The 20276-nt window shown below is 52.1% G+C and overlaps 3 protein-coding genes across 6 annotated transcripts in view; 2 read left to right on the top strand and 1 right to left on the bottom strand.

Moving 5' to 3' along the window:
- ZCCHC17 (zinc finger CCHC-type containing 17) overlaps nucleotides 1-3476 on the top strand; it is a 60077-nt gene extending 56601 nt beyond the window's left edge. For both annotated transcript variants that reach the window (XM_059037492.2, XM_067012736.1), the window contains one exon: nucleotides 2577-3476. In XM_059037492.2, coding sequence (XP_058893475.1) covers nucleotides 2577-2738 — 162 coding nt within the window. In that variant the 3' untranslated portion in view covers nucleotides 2739-3476. The remainder of the gene's footprint in view (nucleotides 1-2576) is intronic.
- TINAGL1 (tubulointerstitial nephritis antigen like 1) overlaps nucleotides 1-20276 on the top strand; it is a 496849-nt gene that overhangs the window by 377151 nt on the left and 99422 nt on the right. The gene's annotated exons all lie outside the window — the stretch shown is intronic.
- FABP3 (fatty acid binding protein 3) lies at nucleotides 4473-12265 on the bottom strand. Of its 2 annotated transcripts, XM_059037570.2 has the most exons (4): nucleotides 12121-12262; nucleotides 8342-8514; nucleotides 6298-6399; nucleotides 4473-4758 (listed from the first exon to the last, which is right to left on the bottom strand). In XM_059037570.2, exons 1-4 carry the CDS (start codon nucleotides 12191-12193, stop codon nucleotides 4705-4707), a joined length of 402 nt encoding a protein of 133 aa, XP_058893553.1. In that variant the 5' UTR covers nucleotides 12194-12262; the 3' UTR covers nucleotides 4473-4704. The 2 variants fall into 2 exon arrangements, with proteins under 2 accessions (XP_058893553.1, XP_058893545.1); XM_059037562.2 differs by lacking the exon at nucleotides 4473-4758 and having other exon boundaries at nucleotides 6142-6399; nucleotides 12121-12265.

Here is a 20276-nt window from a genome sequence, read left to right as displayed (position 1 = left end):
TTAAGTCGTGGGACTTCCCTGGCGGTCCAGTGGTTAAGACTCTGTGCTTCCAATGCAGGGGGCACTGGTTTGATCCCTGGTTGGACGAGTAAGAACCCACATGCCACCCAGCGCGGGCCAAAAAAGAAAAAAAAAAAAGTTAGGTCTTTTGTTCTAAGTCACATATTTAGTAAGTGGCAGAGTTGGAATTTGAACTTAATTCTTTTTAAAAAAAATTTTTTTAAATGTATTTTTGACTGCGTTGGGTCTTTGTTACTGTGTGTGGGCTTTCTCTAGTTGCGGCGAGCAGGGGCTACTCTTCATTGCGGTGCATGGGCTACTCATTGGGGTGGCTTCTCTTGTTGCAGAGCACAGGCTCTAGGCGCACGGCTTCAGTAGTTGTGGCACATGGGCTCAGTAGTTGTGGCTCGTGGGCTCTAGAGCACAAGCTCAAGAGATGTGGCGCACGGGCTTAGCTGCTCTGCGGTATGTGGGATCTAACTGGACCAGGGATCGAACCCGTGTCCCCTGCATTGGCAGACAGATTCTTAACCACTGTGCCACCAGGGAAGTCCCTGAACTTAATTCTATCTTATTCCAAAACTGTTGTTCCGACCACCATATACCATGAGGCCTCCCATCACTATACAGGAAGAGGGGCCATGTGCAAGCAAGGAAAACTCAGGAGATTTCCAGTCGTATGGTCTACATGCAGATCCCAACCCTGCCTGTGTGATCTGGGGCAAGTGGTTTTCAACTTCTCCAGCCACAGATACTATCTCTTCACCACCATGTGACATAGGTGCTATTCTTATCTCTGTTTTACATTTGAGGAGACTAGGCCTCAGTGAGATGAAATGACTTGCCCAGGGTTATAGAAGAGTAATAGTAAGTGGCAGAGCCAGAACTCAAGTCTGGGTCTAACACCTGGTTCTGTGTTTTGTCCACCATTTCTCACAGCCAGCTCCCAAGACCTAGCCTATCAGGCAGACAGACTTACAGCTCTCAGGATGCTGGATGGAAGCCTAATAGGAGGAGCAGGAGCCTTGCCCTCTTCTACTCTCACTTTCGCCTCCCATCATCTCTCCTTCTTAGAAACCTTACCAAGGCGATATACACATTTGCAATTCAATGAAAAGGTTTATTCAGTGCTTACAAGCTGCTCCAAGGACCCTACAGAAGCCTGGGGATCAGGGTCTCAGCCTTTGTGTGCGTTTGTGCTGTTAATTTGGTGGCATAGTGTGGAGGGAATAGTGTTGAGAAAGTTCTTTCTGAGCTTTTTGCTTTATCAGTATACTCTTGTAAGGTTGGTTGCGAAAGTTAGAGGTGGTAAATATTCAAGGGCAGCAGGTGGGGCCTTATTCATTGATGGCGGCTATTTTCCCTGGCAGCAGGGTCTAATAGAAACCAGACTGGGGGTCAGGAGTCCTAAATCCATTACTTTCATATTCTTGGGCATGTGAAGTACTGTCTCTAGTCAGACTAGGTGATCTCTAAGGACTCCTTTCAGCTTTAATATCCTGTGCTTTTTAAAAGTGAAAGCAATAGGGAATTCTCTGGCGGTCCAGTGGTTAGGACTCAATGCTTTCACTGCCACGGCCCGGGTTCAATCCCTGGTCGGGGAACTAACATCCCGCAATCCGCATGGCATGGCTGAAAAAAGAGAAGGAAAGAAAGTAATAAATGCTTGTTTAAAAAAAAAATGAAAAAGGACAGTGGAAGACCTCAGCTTCCCTGTATGCAGTTCATTCCTGGGGTAACACTTGTGACTGTGTCCTTTCCATTGTTTTCTGTGTATTTTAAATATATACAGGTATGTTAAATATACATATTATATTATGATTTAATGTACTAAATATTATAATTTATACATGTAAATATATATAATACATAAGGTATGCATGTATATGTGTGTGTGTGTATAAACATACACACATATGTTACATACCCTGGAACCTAGCATACATACTGCGTTATGACTTGATCCTTTTTCGCTTATTTTGAGCACTTTTTCTTGTTAGTACTTAAAGATGTAATTTGGTTTTTTTGTTTGTTTGTTTGTTTGTTTGCGGTACGCAGGCCTCTCACTGTTGTGGCCTCTCCCGTTGCGGAGCACAGGCTCTGGACGCATAGGCTCAGCGGCCATGGCCCATGGGCCCAGCCGCTTTGCGGCATGTGGGATCCTCCTGGACCGGGGCACAAACCCGTGTCCCCTGCAACGGCAGGCGGACTCGCAACCACTGCACCACCAGGGAAGCCCATGTTTTTTTAATTAATGTTTTTTAATCTATTAAGTTATCCCCTAATGATTACAGGCCATGATTTTTTTTTTTTTTTTTGTGGTACGCGGGCCTCTCACTGTTGTGGCCTCTCCCATTGCGGGGCACAGGCTCCGGACGCGCAGGCTCAGCGGCCATGGCTCACGGGCCCAGCCGCTCCGCGGCATGTGGGATCTTCCCGGACCAGGGCACGAACCCGCATCCCCTGCATTGGCAGGCGGACTCTCAACCACTGCGCCACCAGGGAAGCCCCAGGCCATGATTTTTTAATACAAATACGATGTTGAGTTTTTATTTTATTCATTTATTTTTTTTTAGGAAAAGAAGAAAAAGAAACATAGAGACAGGAAGTCATCTGACTCTGACAGCTCAGACTCTGAGAGTGATACAGGCAAGAGGGCAAGGCACACGTCAAAAGACAGCAAGGCAGCAAAGAAGAAGAAAAAGAAGAAGAAGCACAAGAAGAAGCACAAGGAGTGAGCGTGGAAAGAGTGGAGGGGGTGGTGGAGAGAAGGAACCAGGAGCCTTGTGCCTTGAAGTGCTGGCTCCTGGAAAGACTCAGTAGTGAGAATATGGCCTTCCACCCCATTGACTTCTCTCCCATGGGAGATGGCTTCCCCTCCTGCCACAGGCAGGTTTGGGAGATATCAAAAGTATCTGCCTGAATGAGTTGTTTTTTTATCACTTCAGTCCCTTTGCAAGTGACCCCTGCAGCTAACCCACTCATTCACCCAACTTCCTTCATTCAGCAGGAGGTCCTGTTACCCTCTTCCAGCTGCCACTGCCAGAGCCAGACTCCTGTACAGGAGTCCAGGCTAGAGCCACAGGTACTGCTGTGGAGGTGAGTCTGGCTGTAGTTGGAGAACAGAGTGATTGGTCCCTCCCTGTTGGCCTGCCTTGGGCTGATTGGTGGGTGATCGCTGCTGCATCCAACACAGGGGCAGAGGGAGACTGTGGCAGTACTGGGGAGAACATGGTAAGAAGTGGTGCTCACTTTTTCCATTCCCCCTAACATGATTCTACTCTGTTAGAAGTGACAGCCAGTGGTCACAGCCAGAAAACCATTGTTTGCAGTGACTGAGCTTGTGTGTGACGTTCCGCCCGATCACTGAACCAGACAGCTCAAGCCAAGATCATTGCTTTACTTTGTATTTACTACCGTGTGAATCAGTTGGTTCCATTTCAGGTCTCTGCTTAAATTCCTGGCCCTAAACGGAAGTGTGCTTGGTTTCAAACTTACTGAGAGTCCTTATTGGTATAATCCCTCTTCCTGTAACTTACAGACTTAAAAGTCACTGAGGCTGCATTAGGTGACAGAAAAACATTTAACATGTTACCTTAGACCTTGGAGAGCGGCCCAGCTAAGGTACAGCGCCAGAGGCACTAGCAAGTCACAGCCTTCTTAGATCACTTATAAGCCCTCACTTCTGTAATGATCCGATGACGTCTCTCCAGGGCTGATTAGGGAACCAGTAAGAATTTGAACCATGAGTAATGGCCTAGCACATAGGCAGACGCTCAGCAGTCATCTTTGCCAGTGGGCATTTTCTCCCACTACCACTGGCACAAGCCTGGATCCTGTGTCCTAAGCCTGTGTTCTGAAAAGAGAGAGACCACAGCATTCCACAGAGAAGAGCAACTGTCCAGACCCAAAGGCATTCAGCGCAGGATGGACCTTAGGTGACAGTTCAGAAGCCCCACCACTGAGTGATTATTCCAGGTTGGACTAGCTCCTTTGGCCATAGGGAGGGGGCAGTGTAAAGGGAAGTTGTAGGTACAGCTGTTTTATCTTTTGTACGTGTAAGGTGATCAGCTATCACTGTCCCTGAGACTGTTCATTTCAGTCTCTCATCCAGTGCTTCTTCTTTTTTATTTTATTTTATTTTTTTTATTTTTATTTTTTTTGCCGTATGCGGGCCTCTCACTGTTGTGGCCTCTCCCGTTGCGGAGCACAGGCTCCGGACGCACAGGCTCCGGACGCACAGGCTCAGCGGCCATGGCTCACGGGCTTAGTTGCTCCGCGGCATGTGGGATCTTCCCGGACCGGGGCACGAACCCGTGTCTCCTGCATCGGCAGGCGGATTCTCACCCACTGCGCCACCAGGGAAGCCCCAGTGCTTCTTCTTGAGTGGCAGTCATTCCTGCCTACTCTCTGACACACACAGAAACTGAGACTCCCAGAACCATGTCACCAAAAGCAAAAAGGCAACTGGGTGGCCTAGGTGCTGCTTTATTGACCTCAGAGCACCCTGTGGGTGCAGTTAAAAAAACAAACATACACAATGAGAACAGAACTGGATCCAGGCTGGTGCCACCTGACCCCAGGAGAATCTCCCCAATCAAGGTGGATTTATACAAAATGCCAGAGGAAAAAAATGAGTCAATCTGGTGCTGAGTCCAGGAGTAGGCAACTGGCAGAGGAGCAGTTGTTGAGGGAGTGGGCAGGTCATGCCCCTTTCTCGTAAGTGCGGGTGCAAACTGCACTGCAGTGGGTGAGTGTCTGGAAGAAAAGACAGAGTCAGGTTAGGGCAGGGGTGTAGACACAGAAGGTATTGGGAATACTCTCCACTCTGATGGAGAGAGCCCTCTACCTTCATGCTAAAAATTTTCATTTACTGCCTACCTACTACGTGCCAGGTACTTTACATGTATTTTTTCCTAATGCTTACACCAAGTCTTCTTTTTTTTTTTTTTTTTTGGCCATGTCACGCAGTTTGCGGGATCTTAGTTCCCCAACCAGGGATTGAACCCGGGCCACAGCAGTGAAAGCACCAAGTCCTAACCACTGGACCACCAGGGAGTTCCCCCAAGTCTTTAAGTTAGGCATTGTAATTCCTCTTGTAGAGATTTGGGGAAATGAGCTTTCAGGGAGGAAGTAACTTGGTCAAGATCCCAGAGTGTTTCTCTTTCCCTTGTACCACTCCTCTCCCTTCATCTTTAGTGCCTAAGATGGTGCCTGGCACATAGTAGACAAACAGGTGAATAAAAATGCCCAGAGGCTCTTGGGAAAGGACTTTACTAGGCCACCAACTCTCCATTCTTTCCCTAACTTAGGGTAGTGCCAGGGCCAGAGGCCCGAGCCCCCAACATCCTGCCTGGCATCACAGAGCCAGGCCCATGGTTTCACCATAGCTTAATTGCCCAGTGAGTTTGGTACTGTATATCACATTGCCACCAGAGCTAGGTAACTCATTATTAACTCTGCAGGGCCCCCTGCCCCGTGTAAGTGCAAGAATGCAGTGACCAGGTTACAACTGACCCAAGAAGGTCTGCAGTGAAGATGCTGAGGCGAAAGCCTGAGGCCCTATAGAATAAGGAGGCGAGATCACGGGTGGCTGCTGTCTCCACCCCTGGGGGTGTTCAGTCAAGGCTACATTCTTCAAGTGAAGTCCCCAAGTTTGTCCCTAAACAGACATCTGCCACCTTGTTTGTCATTTCCAACCCAGGCCTTAGGTACTTGTAGTAGGCCAGGCATGGAAAGCTGAGAGGAGGTGAGCCTGGAATGAAGTAGAAGTGACTGTGCTGTCAGTTGGGACCCCACCGATCACCAGCCTGTCCCTGCCCAAAGGCTTGGGACATGGGAGCCTCTCCTATGGGCCTGGAATCAGATTTGGCCATGCTTCCTACCTCTCCCTGGGGCAAGGCAGTGCGGCAATGCAGAGGATGAAACTAAGGCCATGGAGTGCACCTACTGTAGTGGTCCCACACCAGTGATGCTTTGTGCTCTGCATCCACTGTTCCTTCAGACTTCCCAGCAGCCCTACAAGGTTGGTGTTACTAACACCCACTTTACAGTTGGACTTGGAGAAAGTGACTTGTCCAAAGTCATGCACCCTATAAGCTGAGATTTAAACCGAGGCTTGTGTAAGTCCAAAGCCACTGCATAGAAAATTCCTACCTAATACCACCCAGGCCTGCCTCCACCCTCCATTGTTCCAGCTTCCATTGGTCCCACTGATGACCTTGGCTTTTCACAATAGGCTTGGCTGAAGGGGCAGTAGAAACCAATTGGGTGAGGCTCCAGAGTTATCCATCTTACCAGGATGAGTTTCCCAGCAACTACTTCCCGCACAAGTGTTGTCTCTTGTCCGTTCCACTTCTGCATGTGGACGAGTTTACCTCCATCCAGTGTCACAATGGACTGTGGAAAGAGGGTAGAGGCCTGAGCTGAGATCTGAGCTAGGATTGAGGGGCAGGAAGGGGTCTGGTCACGGGGGCCACAAAGGACCCAGCCTCTAACCCAAACTATTGACAGTGCTAGCATCAGAGATCAGGCAGCCCACCTCCAACCTAGCCCCATAGGATGTCTAGTTCACCACTGCTGCTTGGCCGGGGGAGGGGCCTTCAGCTCTTGGGCAAGTGGGGAGAGGCAGACAGTACAGTGGAGAGGAACAGCCTGGCTCTGAGAAGTGCCACCAGCCTTCAGGATGGGCACTTATCCCATATTCTAGGTGATGCCCACAGCCCAGTCCCACTAAGATACAGAGGCGGGGGACCAGCCTAATCTCTGGGCAAGACTGGTGAGGAGGAGTAATCCTGAGACTCTCCGGCCAAGTGGTGATCACACATAATGTTTAAAAGACCCTTGGGGATGGGAGGTATTGGAAAATTGGACCCTGCCCTGTATTCCTGCTCCTTTTGGTCCATATCAAGTGACCCCCTTCAGCTGACAAGTGGGCAGCAACTGCCAGGTCCTGGGACTGCGGGCCCTTGGAGTGTTCCACAGCCCTGGTCAAATGTCCTCTTGATCTTTTGGGTGCTGCCAGCCTGCATCAGCTGGCTCTCATTTGGCAACTCTCCCAGGTCTCTCTTCTCTAGAAATTTGGGGGTTCTAAGCCAGGCTAGGGTACCCTGACTGACCAGGGTTCAGTATAAGAGTTTGCAAAGGCTGTGTGTATGTGCTTGGAGCCAGTGGGTCGGTGGGTGTGCACCCTTACCACTACCTGCCTCCTCATTCTCATTCCCCTAGCTTTTTGTCCATTCAGAGCAGGTTAATGTTTAGCCTAGGCATCCTAGAGAACTACTGTTGTGTTTAACTGGGGTTCTTGCCCTTCAAGAAGGTAGGCTAGTTCAAGGAGGTAAAGGCATGCGGTAGGGCAGGCACCTCTCTCCAAGGTAGGCTGCCATCTTTGGGTACCATCCCATCTCTGCTGCCAGCTTCCTGTATGATCCTGGGCTGGGCTCCAGCTTCCTCCTCAGGGAGGAGATTAGACCCTCTCCTATCCTTGGGAGCAGCTGTGAGGAAGAAGAAACAGCTGAGGAGCTGAATGGAAAGGTCTGGTGGAAAGGTACTGCTATAGGTACACCCTGTTGAGGGCAAAACCCCTTAGTTCTCTCTCTTCCATGCCTGGCTCAGTGGCTGGGAGGCCTGAGGCAAGCTGCCAAGACAGCAACCACCGGGTGACAAGTCCTGAGACTGGGGGCAGATGTACTCTCCCTCCCCAGAAGGAGAGGGGCCAAGGCTTGGTGAGAAGACACTACAAACACACCAAAGACAACGTTCCATCCAGAATACAGCTTTTCCTGTCTGTAGGCTGGCAGCATTGGAAATGGTTTCTCAGGGTCACTGGCCAAGCCCTGGAGGTGGAGGCTGGAGAAGAGGAAGCATCTGAGTAGGTCTCAACCTCTTGTCCCCAGCTGTCTGCTTGGCTCCTGAAGGCCAGAATGACCTTTCAGTGGAGGACCTTGACTTCTGGGCATTGTTCCTAAAGCACCTGAGGTCACAGCCATGTCCACATAACTCCCCCCATCTATGGAAGAGGAAAGAAAGCCAGAGCTGTTGCATGCCATGCACAAGGTCACCCAGCTGGAGCTGGCGTAGACAGTGAGGTCAGACTGTCCTGGCTCTGTGCTGCCCACTCCCAGAGGCAACAGGTAGATGTTTCCCAAGATGGGAGGGAGGAGAACAAGATAGGACTAACATGCATGTAGCACTTGGGACATCCCAGCACTGCACAGGAGTTATGGACCTCATTTGCCACTTCAATCCCCCATGATAGCCTACCCCTCAAGGTGCAGTAATAGGGCACCACCCTATTCCCCTTCAGGGCCTTCCATTCCCCATGGACCCTTCCTTGACTCACCTTGACCTTCCTGTCATCTGCTGTTGTCTCATCGAACTCCACCCCCAGCTTGAAGCTGATCTCCGTGTTCTTAAAGGCGCTTTGTGTTTTTATGGTGATTGTGTCCCCGTTCACTTCGATGACTGTGGTCGGCTTGGTCATGTTGGCCACCTGCCTGGTAGCAAAACCCACACCTGAGGGCAGAGGTAAGGGTGTGAGTGTGAGCTGGAGCGAGAGGCAGGGTACAAGGAGCTCAATGACCAACTCTTAGGCCTGGATGTGGGGAAGGGGGGAAAGAAGGGTGAGAACTTTCAAAGACTTTGCATGGCTGTTTGTTAATTCAGTCTTCCCCTCAGCTCTGTGTGGTGAAGAGACATTACTGATCCCGTTAGACAGATGAGAAACTTAATGGAGAGGCATGTCTCACAGCAAGTCAGTGGCAGAGCTGAGATTAGAATAAGCTACTATTAAGTGCTTTCTGTGTGGTAAAAACTACACGTGTAACCTCATTCAGTCCTTCCAGTCTCCCCGAAGGATTGATGCTATTATCTCTATTTTACAGATGCAAAAACTGAGAATGAGTTGAAGCCCAGGGTCACAAATCTGGAATTCAGATGCAGAAAGTTCAACGGCAGAGCTCACTGTACTGCTCAGCTATAAAGGCTGGAGCGCAAGGCTCCCCTTCCAGGGCATCTGAGCAGCTTTCAAGGCACAGGCTGAGGGAGAAAGAAGTAAATGTGGACTTTGCCTTCCAGAGCCTATGGACAAGAATTTTCCACCTTTGAAAGTTTTTACCCAGAGATGTACTGGTGCTCTTGTCCCCTGTGTATGGTAACAAAGACATTTTCAGAGCCTCTTAACCATGATCTAGGAGGTAGGCAAAAGGGAGTGTTTGTCTCAGTGTGCAGATTTAGGAGAGGCCTAAAGTGGTAGGTAGTCAGGGCTCCAATCCAGGTCTCCTGGTCTAAGGCTCTGTGGGAACTCCCCTCCTGACCCAAGCATGGCTTCCCTGAGTGCTGCAAGAGAGTGTGGAACAAAGAGCCCTGCAGGTTGTGGCTTTCCTGAGATCTGTCCTTTTGCCTCCAACCTCCCCCTCTGCTCCCAGCAGCCTCTGCTGAGCTGTCCTCCAAGCGCAGAGGCTGTGGTGAGGTGGTGGGTGGAAGGTCTCCAGATGTGCCTGGCTACATGGGTTGTTTTACTTAATGTTTATTACAGCCCTGAATGGTGGGTTTTATTATCCCCAATTTACAAATAAGGCTTGGAGAGTGAAGTGACTTTTGCACAAAGTCAAAGGGTAAGTGGTTGACCTAGATTTGAATTTAGGCTCTAAAACTGTTCACTCTTCCTCCTGGGCCATCCTGCCTCCCAGTATGTACTTCATCTGTGCCCTACGGCCACCAAGTACTAACTAGGCTGGGCCTCTTTGTCCTCTGAGAACTCTTGGTTTAAAACAAGAGGGGTGGGCTTCCCTGGTGGCGCAGTGGATAAGAATCCACCTGCCAATGCAGGGGACACGGGTTTGAGCCCTGCTCTGGGAAGATCCCACATGCCGCGGAGCAACTAAGCCCGTGCACCACAACTACTGAGCCTGCGCTCTAGAGCCTGCAAGCCACAACTACTGAGCCCACGTGCCACAACTACTGAAAGCCCACGCACCTAGAGCCCGTGCTCTGCAACAAAAGCCTCTACAATGAGAAGCCCGCACACCGCGATGAAGAGTAGCCCCCACTCGCTGCAACTAGAGAAAGCCCGCCCGCGCACAGCAATGAGGACCCAACACAGCCAAAAATAAATAAGTAAATAGATAAATAAATTAAAAATTTTTTAAAAAACAAGAGGGGCATAGGCAGCTGTGCTGCTGCTGGCCTACCCTGCCTGGCTACTGAGGGACTTGGCTTTGCCCCCTGTTATCAGAGTGAGTCAGGCCAATCCCACTCCGCAGCACAGAGCAGGGCCTTGTCATTGCACAAGGAGCTCTGTTTACTTAGGACTTATCCAGAGGTGTGGAGTGTTTGAAGAAGGAAGGCATTGTGGAGTGGGTGAGAGACTCAGCTAAGAGAAAGTTACAGAATTAGGAGTCTCACGAAGAGATGGGTTCTACTTAGAAACGAAGCTGAAGCTATTTACTGAGAGCTAAGGAAGGTCTTTTCTCCCCCATGGGTATCTCATTTTTTTTCCATCTGTACAATAGCAGGCTAGTTGGATTCTCAGCCCCCTAACCCAGGTTGGGGCAAAATAAGGGAGCAAGGGTGGTAAGGATGGTACGACTCACTTCAGGGACCCAGGTCTTCAGTTCTAATGTCTGCTGGGAGACACTTGGGAGAGGAACTAGCTATGGGCATTCCACCTTCCCCAACAGCTGCCCAGGGTCCCCTGCTTCTCCAAGAATTACTACCTTCCTGGAATCGTTGGGCATAATGCTCAGCATAGAGTAGAGGCAGTTGAGCACTTTGGCCTTAAAAGCCAACACTTGTGGTCCTTATTTCAGGGGTCAGGAACAGGTGAGAGGTGCCTGGAGTGGACCCCCCCGCCCTTTCTTTGGGTAATCCAGCCCCCCTTCCCTGGGAGGAAGGCATGGAACCTAGCTCAATCATGAACAAAATTCCAGCTTTCCCTATCCTAGCCTGTGGGACTAGGATAATCTCATAGCTGGGGATTCCAGAGAAAGGATATCACCCTCTTTGTCTAGCCCGTATTAGAAGGGGAAGGGCTGAGGTCAATGCTTAGTTAAGCAGTTCTTACCACTCCCACCCCCCGGAGTCCATAATGGGAACTGCTCTGGGTTGCCGATCTAGGAATCTAGGTTTTCATATCAGCTCTGCTGTGTAACTGATTTGACAAGTTTCTACTCTCTGGGTCTTGGCTTCTTCAGTCCTCCTCTGCAAGATTCTTTGAATCTTCATTCTCCCCATCCCAGCACCACAGCCTCATAGACCAAAGACCCTCCCTGCCTTTACCAGGTCTTGGCGTTGCTCCAGGCCCCTTTGCTGTACCCCTCCACCAGACACCTCCGCAATGAGCAGTTATCCTTGGGTTGCAGCTGGTGATGGGGCCTCTTGCCCTACCCTACCACTAGGCTGGTTGGTGAGAAAGAGGGCACCCTCCAGCGACAATCCTTTACCCTAACTAACCCAACGTAGAGGGTGAGGGGTTGTTGCTAACTGTGCAGGCCCCTGTCTCAGCTCCTCATATCCTGTTCAGGGCTGTTCCCCCTTCCATCTTCTTCCTTCTGGGGATTCCCTACTTTAGGCCATAGGACACTTCCCATCAATCGGCTCCCTTTCACTGTTCAGTCTCCAGTTCCTAGACCACCCATGCTCCTCTTCTTTTCCTCCCTCCCGTCCCGTTTTATCCAAACCCGCCCCCTACCTCCAGATCAGAAGCCTTTCTTCCCCGAAAGCGCCTCCCTGCCCCCACATCGACCGACACAGCTGCCTCCTTCCCCGGGAATCCCTCTTGCCAAGTTCAGAACATGAAAGCCCCCTCCCCGTCATTCCCTGGCGGTCCAGCGGTTAGGACTCTGCGCTTCCACTGCAGGCGGCAGGGGTTCCATCCCTGGTTGGGGAACCAAGATCCCGCATGCCTCGTGCCGTGTGGTGGGCGCGGAACTGGGAGAGACGCCTCCCAACAGGCCTCGCATGCCTTAACGCAGGCTACCACCTTCTCCTCATCCCCGGGTTCCCCAACTTTTACCAGGAGGGATGCAGCAGGCTTGCAGGGTAGTAGCCACAGCTGGAGCGCTGCTGCGACCCGGCACGCGGCCAGCCCATCCCCAGCCCAGCATCCCGAGCCGCCCTCACCGATTGACCTCATGTAGTCATCGAAATTCTTGCTGTCCACTAACTTCCAGGTGCCCACGAAGGCGTCCACCATGGTGAGGCTGGGCTAGGCTGAGAAAAACGACAGAGCACACTTGCAAGGATGCCGGGACCTGCGGCTCTCAGCCCGCGCTGCCGCTTTAAAAGGCCCTTGCGTCACGTGACGGGGCGTGGCCCACACCCCGCTCCAGAAATAGGAACACTCAGGCAGGCGCTAGCTATCTTGGGGCTGGCTGCCCATCCCCCAACCCGCCGGGGGGAGGGGGAAGGGGCACCCGGTGGCGCCCGGCTCACCTACGTCAGCGCGGGTCCCGGGGGCCCGAGTCCCTGCCCCGGACCTACTCCCTTCCCTGGCCTCAAGGCGCTCTTCAGAATCTAAAATGAAAACAGTTGGGGGCACGGTGCCCGTGAGCTGGGGCGCACGCCAGGGACATCTTCCCTCCCCTGGTCCCTCCCCGAGCTTGAGGTCAGAACAGAGATGAGAGTCTAGAGGAGAAAGGAAACTTTTGGGCTAATGCCCACCCCGGGAAAGCTCTGGCCGATTCTTCGCGCCGCAAGCATCTCGGTCTTCATCTTACAGGTGAGGGGTCCAGGGCTCAGAGGGGGAGTGACAAGGTCGCAGGAAATAAGGAGTGAGGTGGAGTCCAGACGGCGAGCCAGGTCTAGCCGGCCCCAGACCCTGCGCTCTGCCGCTACTCCCCACTGCCCGGTGGAGGGGAGAGTCACCGGGGGCAGCGAGTGCCCTCCGCCTGCTCCGGGCAAAAGCGTGACCCTTCCCGTTGCGCCGCGCCTGCTCCTCACGTGCTCGCCCCTGCCTGCGAAATGTCTCCCGCGGGAGCCTTTCCTCCCTGCGGTCCAATTACCCCTCCACCGTGCCAATGCGCCAGGCTTTTCTGACCTCAACGCACAGATCCGAGCGTTTGCTCTGGTCGGCCATTCCCTCCTCACCCGCCTTGAGAAATTCTGTCCTTCCAGCCATCTCTTCAAGGCTCAAGGACAGATCCCCGTCCTGCCTGACTGCTGGCGGCCCTTCTCTGACCTCTGCACACTGGCAGGCAGCCGGCACTTCCAGAGACTAGCAGTCACCTACCTTGTTTGACACTACAGTTTCCAAAGCACTTTTAATAAGATCCACCTTGTATTGCTGTTTATTGCATGCTGAGGGCTTTCAGTGCATTGTCTTATTGAACTTTTAAAACAAAATCCCTGAAGTAGGTGTTATTTTTATCCTTTTACAGATGAGCATACTTGAAGCTTAGAGGAACCCATTCATTTCTTAATCCAGCAGTTATTAAAGCACCTACTTTGTGCCAGGCCCTGGGCTAGGCTCTGGAGAGACAACCAGGAACAAGACACACGCTCATGAAGGAAGACGCAAAACATAAGGGAGCGGTGCCCAGCTGAACTCGGGCCCGCAGAGGTCCTCACAGGGGGGCCCAGGAGGGGCCCACCAGCTCTGCCACACATGTATCAATACAGAGTGGTCGGCTGCCTCCCTGGACCTCTGTTTCTCCATGTGGAAGTAGAGAACATCTGCTCCCTTCCCCTAACTTTCTGGGAAGAAGGCCAGGGAGGAAGAGCCCTCTCTCCCCCAAGGTCTTGGTTCTTTTGGACAGGTCCACTTGCCAGAAGACCAAGGGGGCTTATTTCTGCCAAAGCTGCAGGACAGGCCTCAGGGCTGGGCACGGAGCCCTAGTGACCTCACTGCCAGAGCAGGTACAGGGGGAGGAGGGGGATGGGATAGTTTCTAACTCAAGGGCACAACCTTGAGACACAGGGCCTCCTCCTCTCGCAAACACTGAGTGGCTGAAGAGCCAGGGACAAGAGCTGTCTCCCTACATGGTCTTTATAAAGCAGTGCTGGAGAGCTGGGGCTGGGCTAACAGCTGCTGGCAAATAGATGTGGGTTCCAGTTCTGATTCCAGTGGGTACTAGCCGTGGCTGTGGGCAGTTTACTTAAGCCACTCTGAGTCTCAGTTTCATCTCGAAAATGGAGGAAATGACAGCATTTACCGTACAAAGGTGTTGGGAGATCAAATGAGATAATGCATTTTAAATGCCGTACAGGGCTTCCCTGGTGGCGCAGTGGTTGAGAGTCCGCCTGCCGATGCAGGGGACACGGGTTCATGCCCCGGTCCGGGAAGATCCCACATGCCTCGGAGCAGCTGGGCCCGTGAGCCATGGCCGCTGAGCCTGTGCGTCCGGAGCCTGTGCTCCGCAGCGGGAGAGGCCACAACAGTGAGAGGCCCGCGTACCGCAAAAAAAATAAAATAAAATAAAATGCCGTACAGTGGTTAAGAATCCGCCTGCCAATGCAGGGAACACAATGTTCCAGCACTGGTCCAAGAAGATCCCACATGCTGCGGGGCAACTAAGCCCGTGTGCCACAACTGCTGAGCCTGCACTCTAGAGCCTGCAAGCCACAACTACTGAGTCTGCATGCTACAACTACTGAAGCCCCTGCACCTAGAGCCCGTGCTCCGCAACAAAAGAAGCCACCGCAATGAGAAGCCGCACACCACGACAAAGAGAGTAGCCCCTGCTCGCCGCAACTAGATAAAACCTGCACGCGGCAATGAAGACCCAATGCTGCCAAAAATAAATACAATAAATAAATTTAAAAAAAAATTTTTAAATGCTGAGCAAGGTAGATTGAATAAATGTTTGCTTGCTGCTGCTGCTGTTATTATCTCCATGGATGGTGCAGGACTCCTAAGACCTGGTATCAGCTCTGCCCCTCACCTGCTGGGCCACCCAAGGCAGATTGCTTTGCTTCTCTAATCAGCTTTCTTATTTCTAAGACAGGATTAGAAACTGCTGTGGCTGGGAGGAAGGGGCTATAGAGATCTTTGGGGTGGGCTGAGGGGGATGCTGCCAGAAAGTCCTTTGCTTCCTCTCTTGGGCCCTGCCTAAGTTGAGCAGCATGGTGCTTTGAGGAACTCTAGACAAACCCCAGACCCATTACAAACCTACCCCTAGACAAACCTGTTCTCGCTGCCCTAACCCCATCTCCCCACTGCACTCAGACCTGGCTCACCAAAGTTGACGCCTAGCCGCACCCTATCTCCTTTCCACGTGACTTTTATCCTTATCCCTTCTAGGTATTTGCAGCCTTTTCCTCATCCCTCTGGTTACCTGCACCCTCCCTGCCCTTTTATGCTCACTACATTTGGGGAAAGAGGGGCAAGGGGAAGGAATGTGAGCCCTGTCCCTTTTGCTGCCCCCCTTTTGTGCCCTTGGTAGATCCAGATGTGGATTTAACATCTAGCAAGCAGCAAGACCAGTCCCTGCCAAGAGCAGTATCGCCCCAGCTCTCACCCTATAGTGATGTCACTGTACTATGTTTCCACGGCAACCACAGGCTGGAAAGATAGAGAAGAGGAGAGACGAGTAACCAGGAGAGAGCCAATGAGATGGGCTGGCAGCACCGGATGATCCATGGGGCCATGGGGAGGCAGGGAGAGGGAGGCCTACTCAGCATCTTCAGCTGTTCCCTGGACCTCCCTGCCATCTGGACGCCTCCACCTAGGGGATGTGCTGCTGGAGCAGGGGAGGTATGAGAGGTAGAGGCCAAAGAAACTGAGCTTGGAGGTCCGCTGACCCAGGGACTTGGAAACCTCCCTTTACCCCTTCAGGGCCTAAGTCTCTGGATGCTGACCCCTCTCACCCCACTCCCAATACCTGCAACTGGGAGTTTTTCTCTTTGGTTAGTTATGGTGGTGGGGCTCTCTGTCTCTGCCTGCCATGGAATCAAGTCTTAGACAGCCCTTCTCTCCACACCCTCCCCCCTCCCTTGGTGCATGTTCTATTCAGAAGCAGTATCTTTGGAAAGAGGCCTGGTTCTAAATCCCAAGCCGGACTTCCCTGGTGGCCAGTGGTTAAGAATCCACCTTCCAATGCAGGGGATGCAGGTTCCATCCCTGGTTGGGGAACTAGGCTCCCACATGCGGTGGGGCAACTAAGCCTATGCCCAGCAACTAGAGAGCCTGTGTGCTGCAACTACAGAGCCCGCATGCTCTGGAGCTCATGTGCCACAACTAGAGAGAAGCCCGCACGCCACGGTGAAGAGCCCACGTGCCTCAACGAAGATCCCGCGTGCCGCAACTGAGACCCGACACAGCCCAAAATCAATCAATCAATCAATCAATCAATCAATCCCAAGCCTGCCACTTACTAGCTAGAGACCCAGAGCAAGTGCCTTTCCCCTTCTGAGTCTCCTTTCCTTCCAAATGGAGGTAGGCCATCTACTTCTCCGAATTGTCATGAGGATTGAGAGAGATAACATATGGAAAGCCTAACACACACTAACACTCAATGAATGGTGACCCCCTTCTCCCTTCTGGGTCCCCTCCCCAGGGCAGTTGACCCAGCCATGCCCAAGAATGAGCCAAGGCCCTTTGAGACCCTGAACCAATAGGAGAGGATCCAAATATATCTCCTCCTCACTGACGTCACTGAGTGCCTTCAGATGCTGCAGAGAAGTTGCCTCATCTCTCCCTTTCTCTTCAAATAAATTGAGCATTCCTGTGCCCAGCACTGTGCTGGGCTCAGAGGGGACCCACTGAGAGAACAGGAGAGAGACAGCTCTGCGCCCCCCTGAGCTCACAGTGTGCGGGGATTGCAGCCACAGTGGGTGGAATGGAGTGTTCTTTCTGTCACTTGGAAATCGCTTCCTTGTTCCCCCAGAGTTCTAGATACTGTGGGTCTGAGAGAACAAATGATGGCAAAAGATAGAGGCTTACTCAACACCGGTTTGCTTCTGCGAAACGGCTGCCTGTGGCAGAATGCTCCCTGGAAGGAGAACAGTGGCTCTCCTTGCGGGGAGGCGTGGGGGGTGGGATGGGTGAGGGCAGCTCCTAGTGAAGGGCAGTCACCCCTCCTTCCCAGAAACCGGCCGTGCGCCCTGTTGCTGACGGAATCAAGCCCAAACTCTTTAGCCTTGTCTCATCTGTTTCGTTAGACTAATTTATTACTGAAATTCTGCTCCAAGAAGAGTGCCTGGCAGATAGTAGGCATGAATGAGCGACTACTGAATACTGAAGGAGTGAATGAGCATATTGCAATGTACAAATGAATGAGTGAGTAAGTGAATCTATCTACCTCCCCAGCTTTAGGGGCTCTGGAGTGAGACTCACTTGGGTTCCAGTCCTGCCCCGGTTACTTACCTCCTAGCTGTGTGACCTCAGGCAAATCACGATCTCTCTGGGTCTCCGTTTCTCCATCTGCAAAAAAACAGAACACAATCCCCACCCAGCCGACCTCCCAAGGACTCTGGGAAGATAAAGAAGCAGGGTAAGTTTGGGAATGCAGCACAAAGGTTAATTGTCTCTCTTCTCAGCCGACTTCCCTGGCTGCCCCTGACCCTCAGCGCAAGACCCACACCCCTTTCACCACAGCCTCACGGCCCCCGTTCTCTGGCTCCCACCTGCCTCTCCAAGCTCTCTACGCTGCAGCCACTCTGCCCTTTTTGTGCCTTGAAGGGGCGCCGTGTTTCTCGCTTGCTGTCTGCCTAGAATATTCTTCCTTCCCCGGCCCTACTCTTTTAATTAACTCCTGTTCACTTTTCAGCTTTCAAGCTTAACTCTCCCTTCCAACAGGAAGCCCTGACTCTCCCTGTCATAGCACTTGCCCTGCTTTCATGGGGTCCATTAGTTTCAGAGTCTGTCTTCCTATTACACCAGAAACCCTGTGAGGGCTCTCCACTGTGCCCACAGGGCCCGGGGCAGGGCTGGGCATGGATTTGTAGAGGGGACAAATAGTCTCTCTGGAGCAAAGAAAGCCTCTTGTCCTCATCAGTGTTCTCTCTGTTTGCAAAGTACCCTCCCCCACCCCTGCCCTTGTCTACTGCTCTCAACTTTCTTCCTGCCAAAGTATCCCATCTCCTGTCCTGTTTCTCATTCCATCCCTGAGGGCCATTTCCGGTGTAGAGTGGGGACCTAAGTACTCTCAGGGGAGAATCGCCCTCTGGGCGCGTAGGTGTAGCCTGAGTCTCTTTGGGGACAGGGAAGTTCCCAGGAAATAATCAGACCAGATCCCAGACTTGGGGCTGCCCCTGGCTCCTTCCCCAAACTATTCCTCCATCAAATGAAAAATTTGCCTCTGAAAAATTACAGATGACATTGGATTAAGTAAGGCACAATTAGAAAGGTAAACCTGTGCTTACAAAACAGCACCTCATATCACCCTGAGTTCTGGGTCATGTTCATGTGCCATGTGACCTGGCACCAAACAGATGGTTCAGTGATCACTCCCTCGAGTACACTTCATTCAGGACTAGCTTGCCCAAGATTCTGGAAAGTTTCAGGTAGCTCCAGGAGGCTCAATGAACCTTGTTGGTGTGGACACGTGACCGCTTGTGTATCCTTAGGTGAGGAGAGCTGGCAAATCATGGCAGGGGGCCTGGCAGGGAGCTGGTGTTGGCCTGAAGCATCTGGGGCCAGGCGTGTTCCAGGAAGCAGACACAGAGCCAAGGCTGTCAGCCTGGCTTGGGCTTTTTTAGGGGCCTGGGATCTTGGGGTTGTCTGGGTGTCAGTGATGGGTAGCATTCCCAGGCTCTGTAGTAAACAGAGACACTGGATAGGAAAAGGAAAGAGTCATTTGCAGGAAGGACTGGGTTGGCTGGGGGACAACCAGTACTGGAGTTCATGGTGAGAGATTTCCCCTTCTAGGCTTCAGTGGTGGCAAGACCAAGAATTAGAAGGCTGGGATCAGACAGAATCAGCAGGGATGTCGGATGAGCAAGGCTGTCTTCCCCGCAATGGGGTCATCCAGTGCAGGGGTAAGACGAGCCCAGGGTGGCATCAGGAGCCAAGGGCTGGCTCTCCATGTCACCTTCCCCATTTGATAAACCAGTGTATGAGCTGTCGGGGGCAGGGGGCTTGATATGGAAAGACCCCTGGCAGGCAGTTGAGAGATGTGATTCCAGCTGTGTGAACTTGGCCAGTCAATCTCTGTTCCGGGGTTGTTGGAAGGGACAAACAAGATTGTGGGTGTTGAGAAGCTTTGTATGCTATAAAGTGTGGCACAGAAAATGATTGCTAAGATCGACGCAGCCCTTACCAAAGGCCAAGTGCTGGACTGAACAGCTTTCTGTCTTTCAACTCTTATGATCCTAACAATAGCCCAGTGATGTAGGTACTACTGTCCCCATCACCCGTTTACACGTGAGAGTGAAGACTCGGACCCAGGCAGACTGGCTTTAGAGTTCGTATGGCTTAACCACTATTCTACATTGCCTTTCCCCGTGACCATCTTCACCCTGTCCTGTTCTGCGACCTTGGGCCAGTCTCTTCCCTTCGATGTCCCCAACTCTATGTTGGGGGTTGGGCCAGATGAGCTCTTTAATCCTTCAAGCTTTGGCAGTCGGTGGTTCTGGAAGGGAACTTCCAGGTGGGGAAGAGGGTGAGGTGGGGTGAGAGCGAGGAGAGGACAAATTTTTCCAGCATCTCTGCCCCAACCCTGCCCCTCCTTAGTGGGTAGACTGGCAGGCTCCCCTTTGCCCTACAATTATGGGGACAAGGGAGCAGGTGATGCTTAGCCCCAGCCTGAAATACCCACTGGTCACTGGCGGTCACTGAAATCTGAGTGCCAGGATGCCCGACAACAGGAGGGCAGGGCCCAGAGGGCAGCAGGGCCACAGCCTGCTGGAGCCACACCTCTTCATTCCTACCCACCCACCCTGGGCTCCCATCTCCTCACTCAGGGTCAGTTTATCTGGGCACCAGGCCTGCTCTGGGACCTGGGATAGGGCTATTTCTAGATGTCCTCCTTGTCTCCTTTGCCTGGGCCTTCAGCCAGCTCAGGTCACCCACATAGACACCCCCACCCACACACGCGCATGCGCGCGTGCGCGCGCGCGCACACACACACACACACACACACACAGAGTGTCCTTTTCTCTCTCTCACTCACCGCCACTGACTTGGTGCCTGGCCCCGTGCAGGGTACTGACAACCAACAGATATCTCACACTTGACTCTCACTCTTTTGAGAGATTGCAGAAGTGGATGCATTGACAGATGATGACAATACAGAACAGCTATCACTATCCCGGGGGCTGTACACAGACCATGGGAGACTAGACGAGGGAGCTTCTCATTCTGCCAGGAGGGTCAGGGAAGGCTTCACATAGAAGATACC

The sequence above is a fragment of the Kogia breviceps genome, chromosome 1 (genome assembly GCF_026419965.1).
Source record: "Kogia breviceps isolate mKogBre1 chromosome 1, mKogBre1 haplotype 1, whole genome shotgun sequence".
In the NCBI taxonomy this organism is placed as follows: Eukaryota; Metazoa; Chordata; class Mammalia; order Artiodactyla; family Physeteridae; genus Kogia; species Kogia breviceps.
This window is presented reverse-complemented; position numbering and strand designations above follow the sequence as displayed.

Coding starts and splice junctions, on each gene's coding strand:
- FABP3 (XM_059037562.2), bottom strand. CDS start 12,193: ATGGTGGACGCCTTCGTGGGCACCTGGAAGTTAGTGGACAGCAAGAAT. Junction 8,515..12,120: donor TGACTACATGAGGTCAATCG/GTGAGGGCGGCT, acceptor CTCTGCCCTCAG/GTGTGGGTTTTGCTACCAGG. Junction 6,400..8,341: donor CAGATGACAGGAAGGTCAAG/GTGAGTCAAGGA, acceptor CTCTTTCCACAG/TCCATTGTGACACTGGATGG.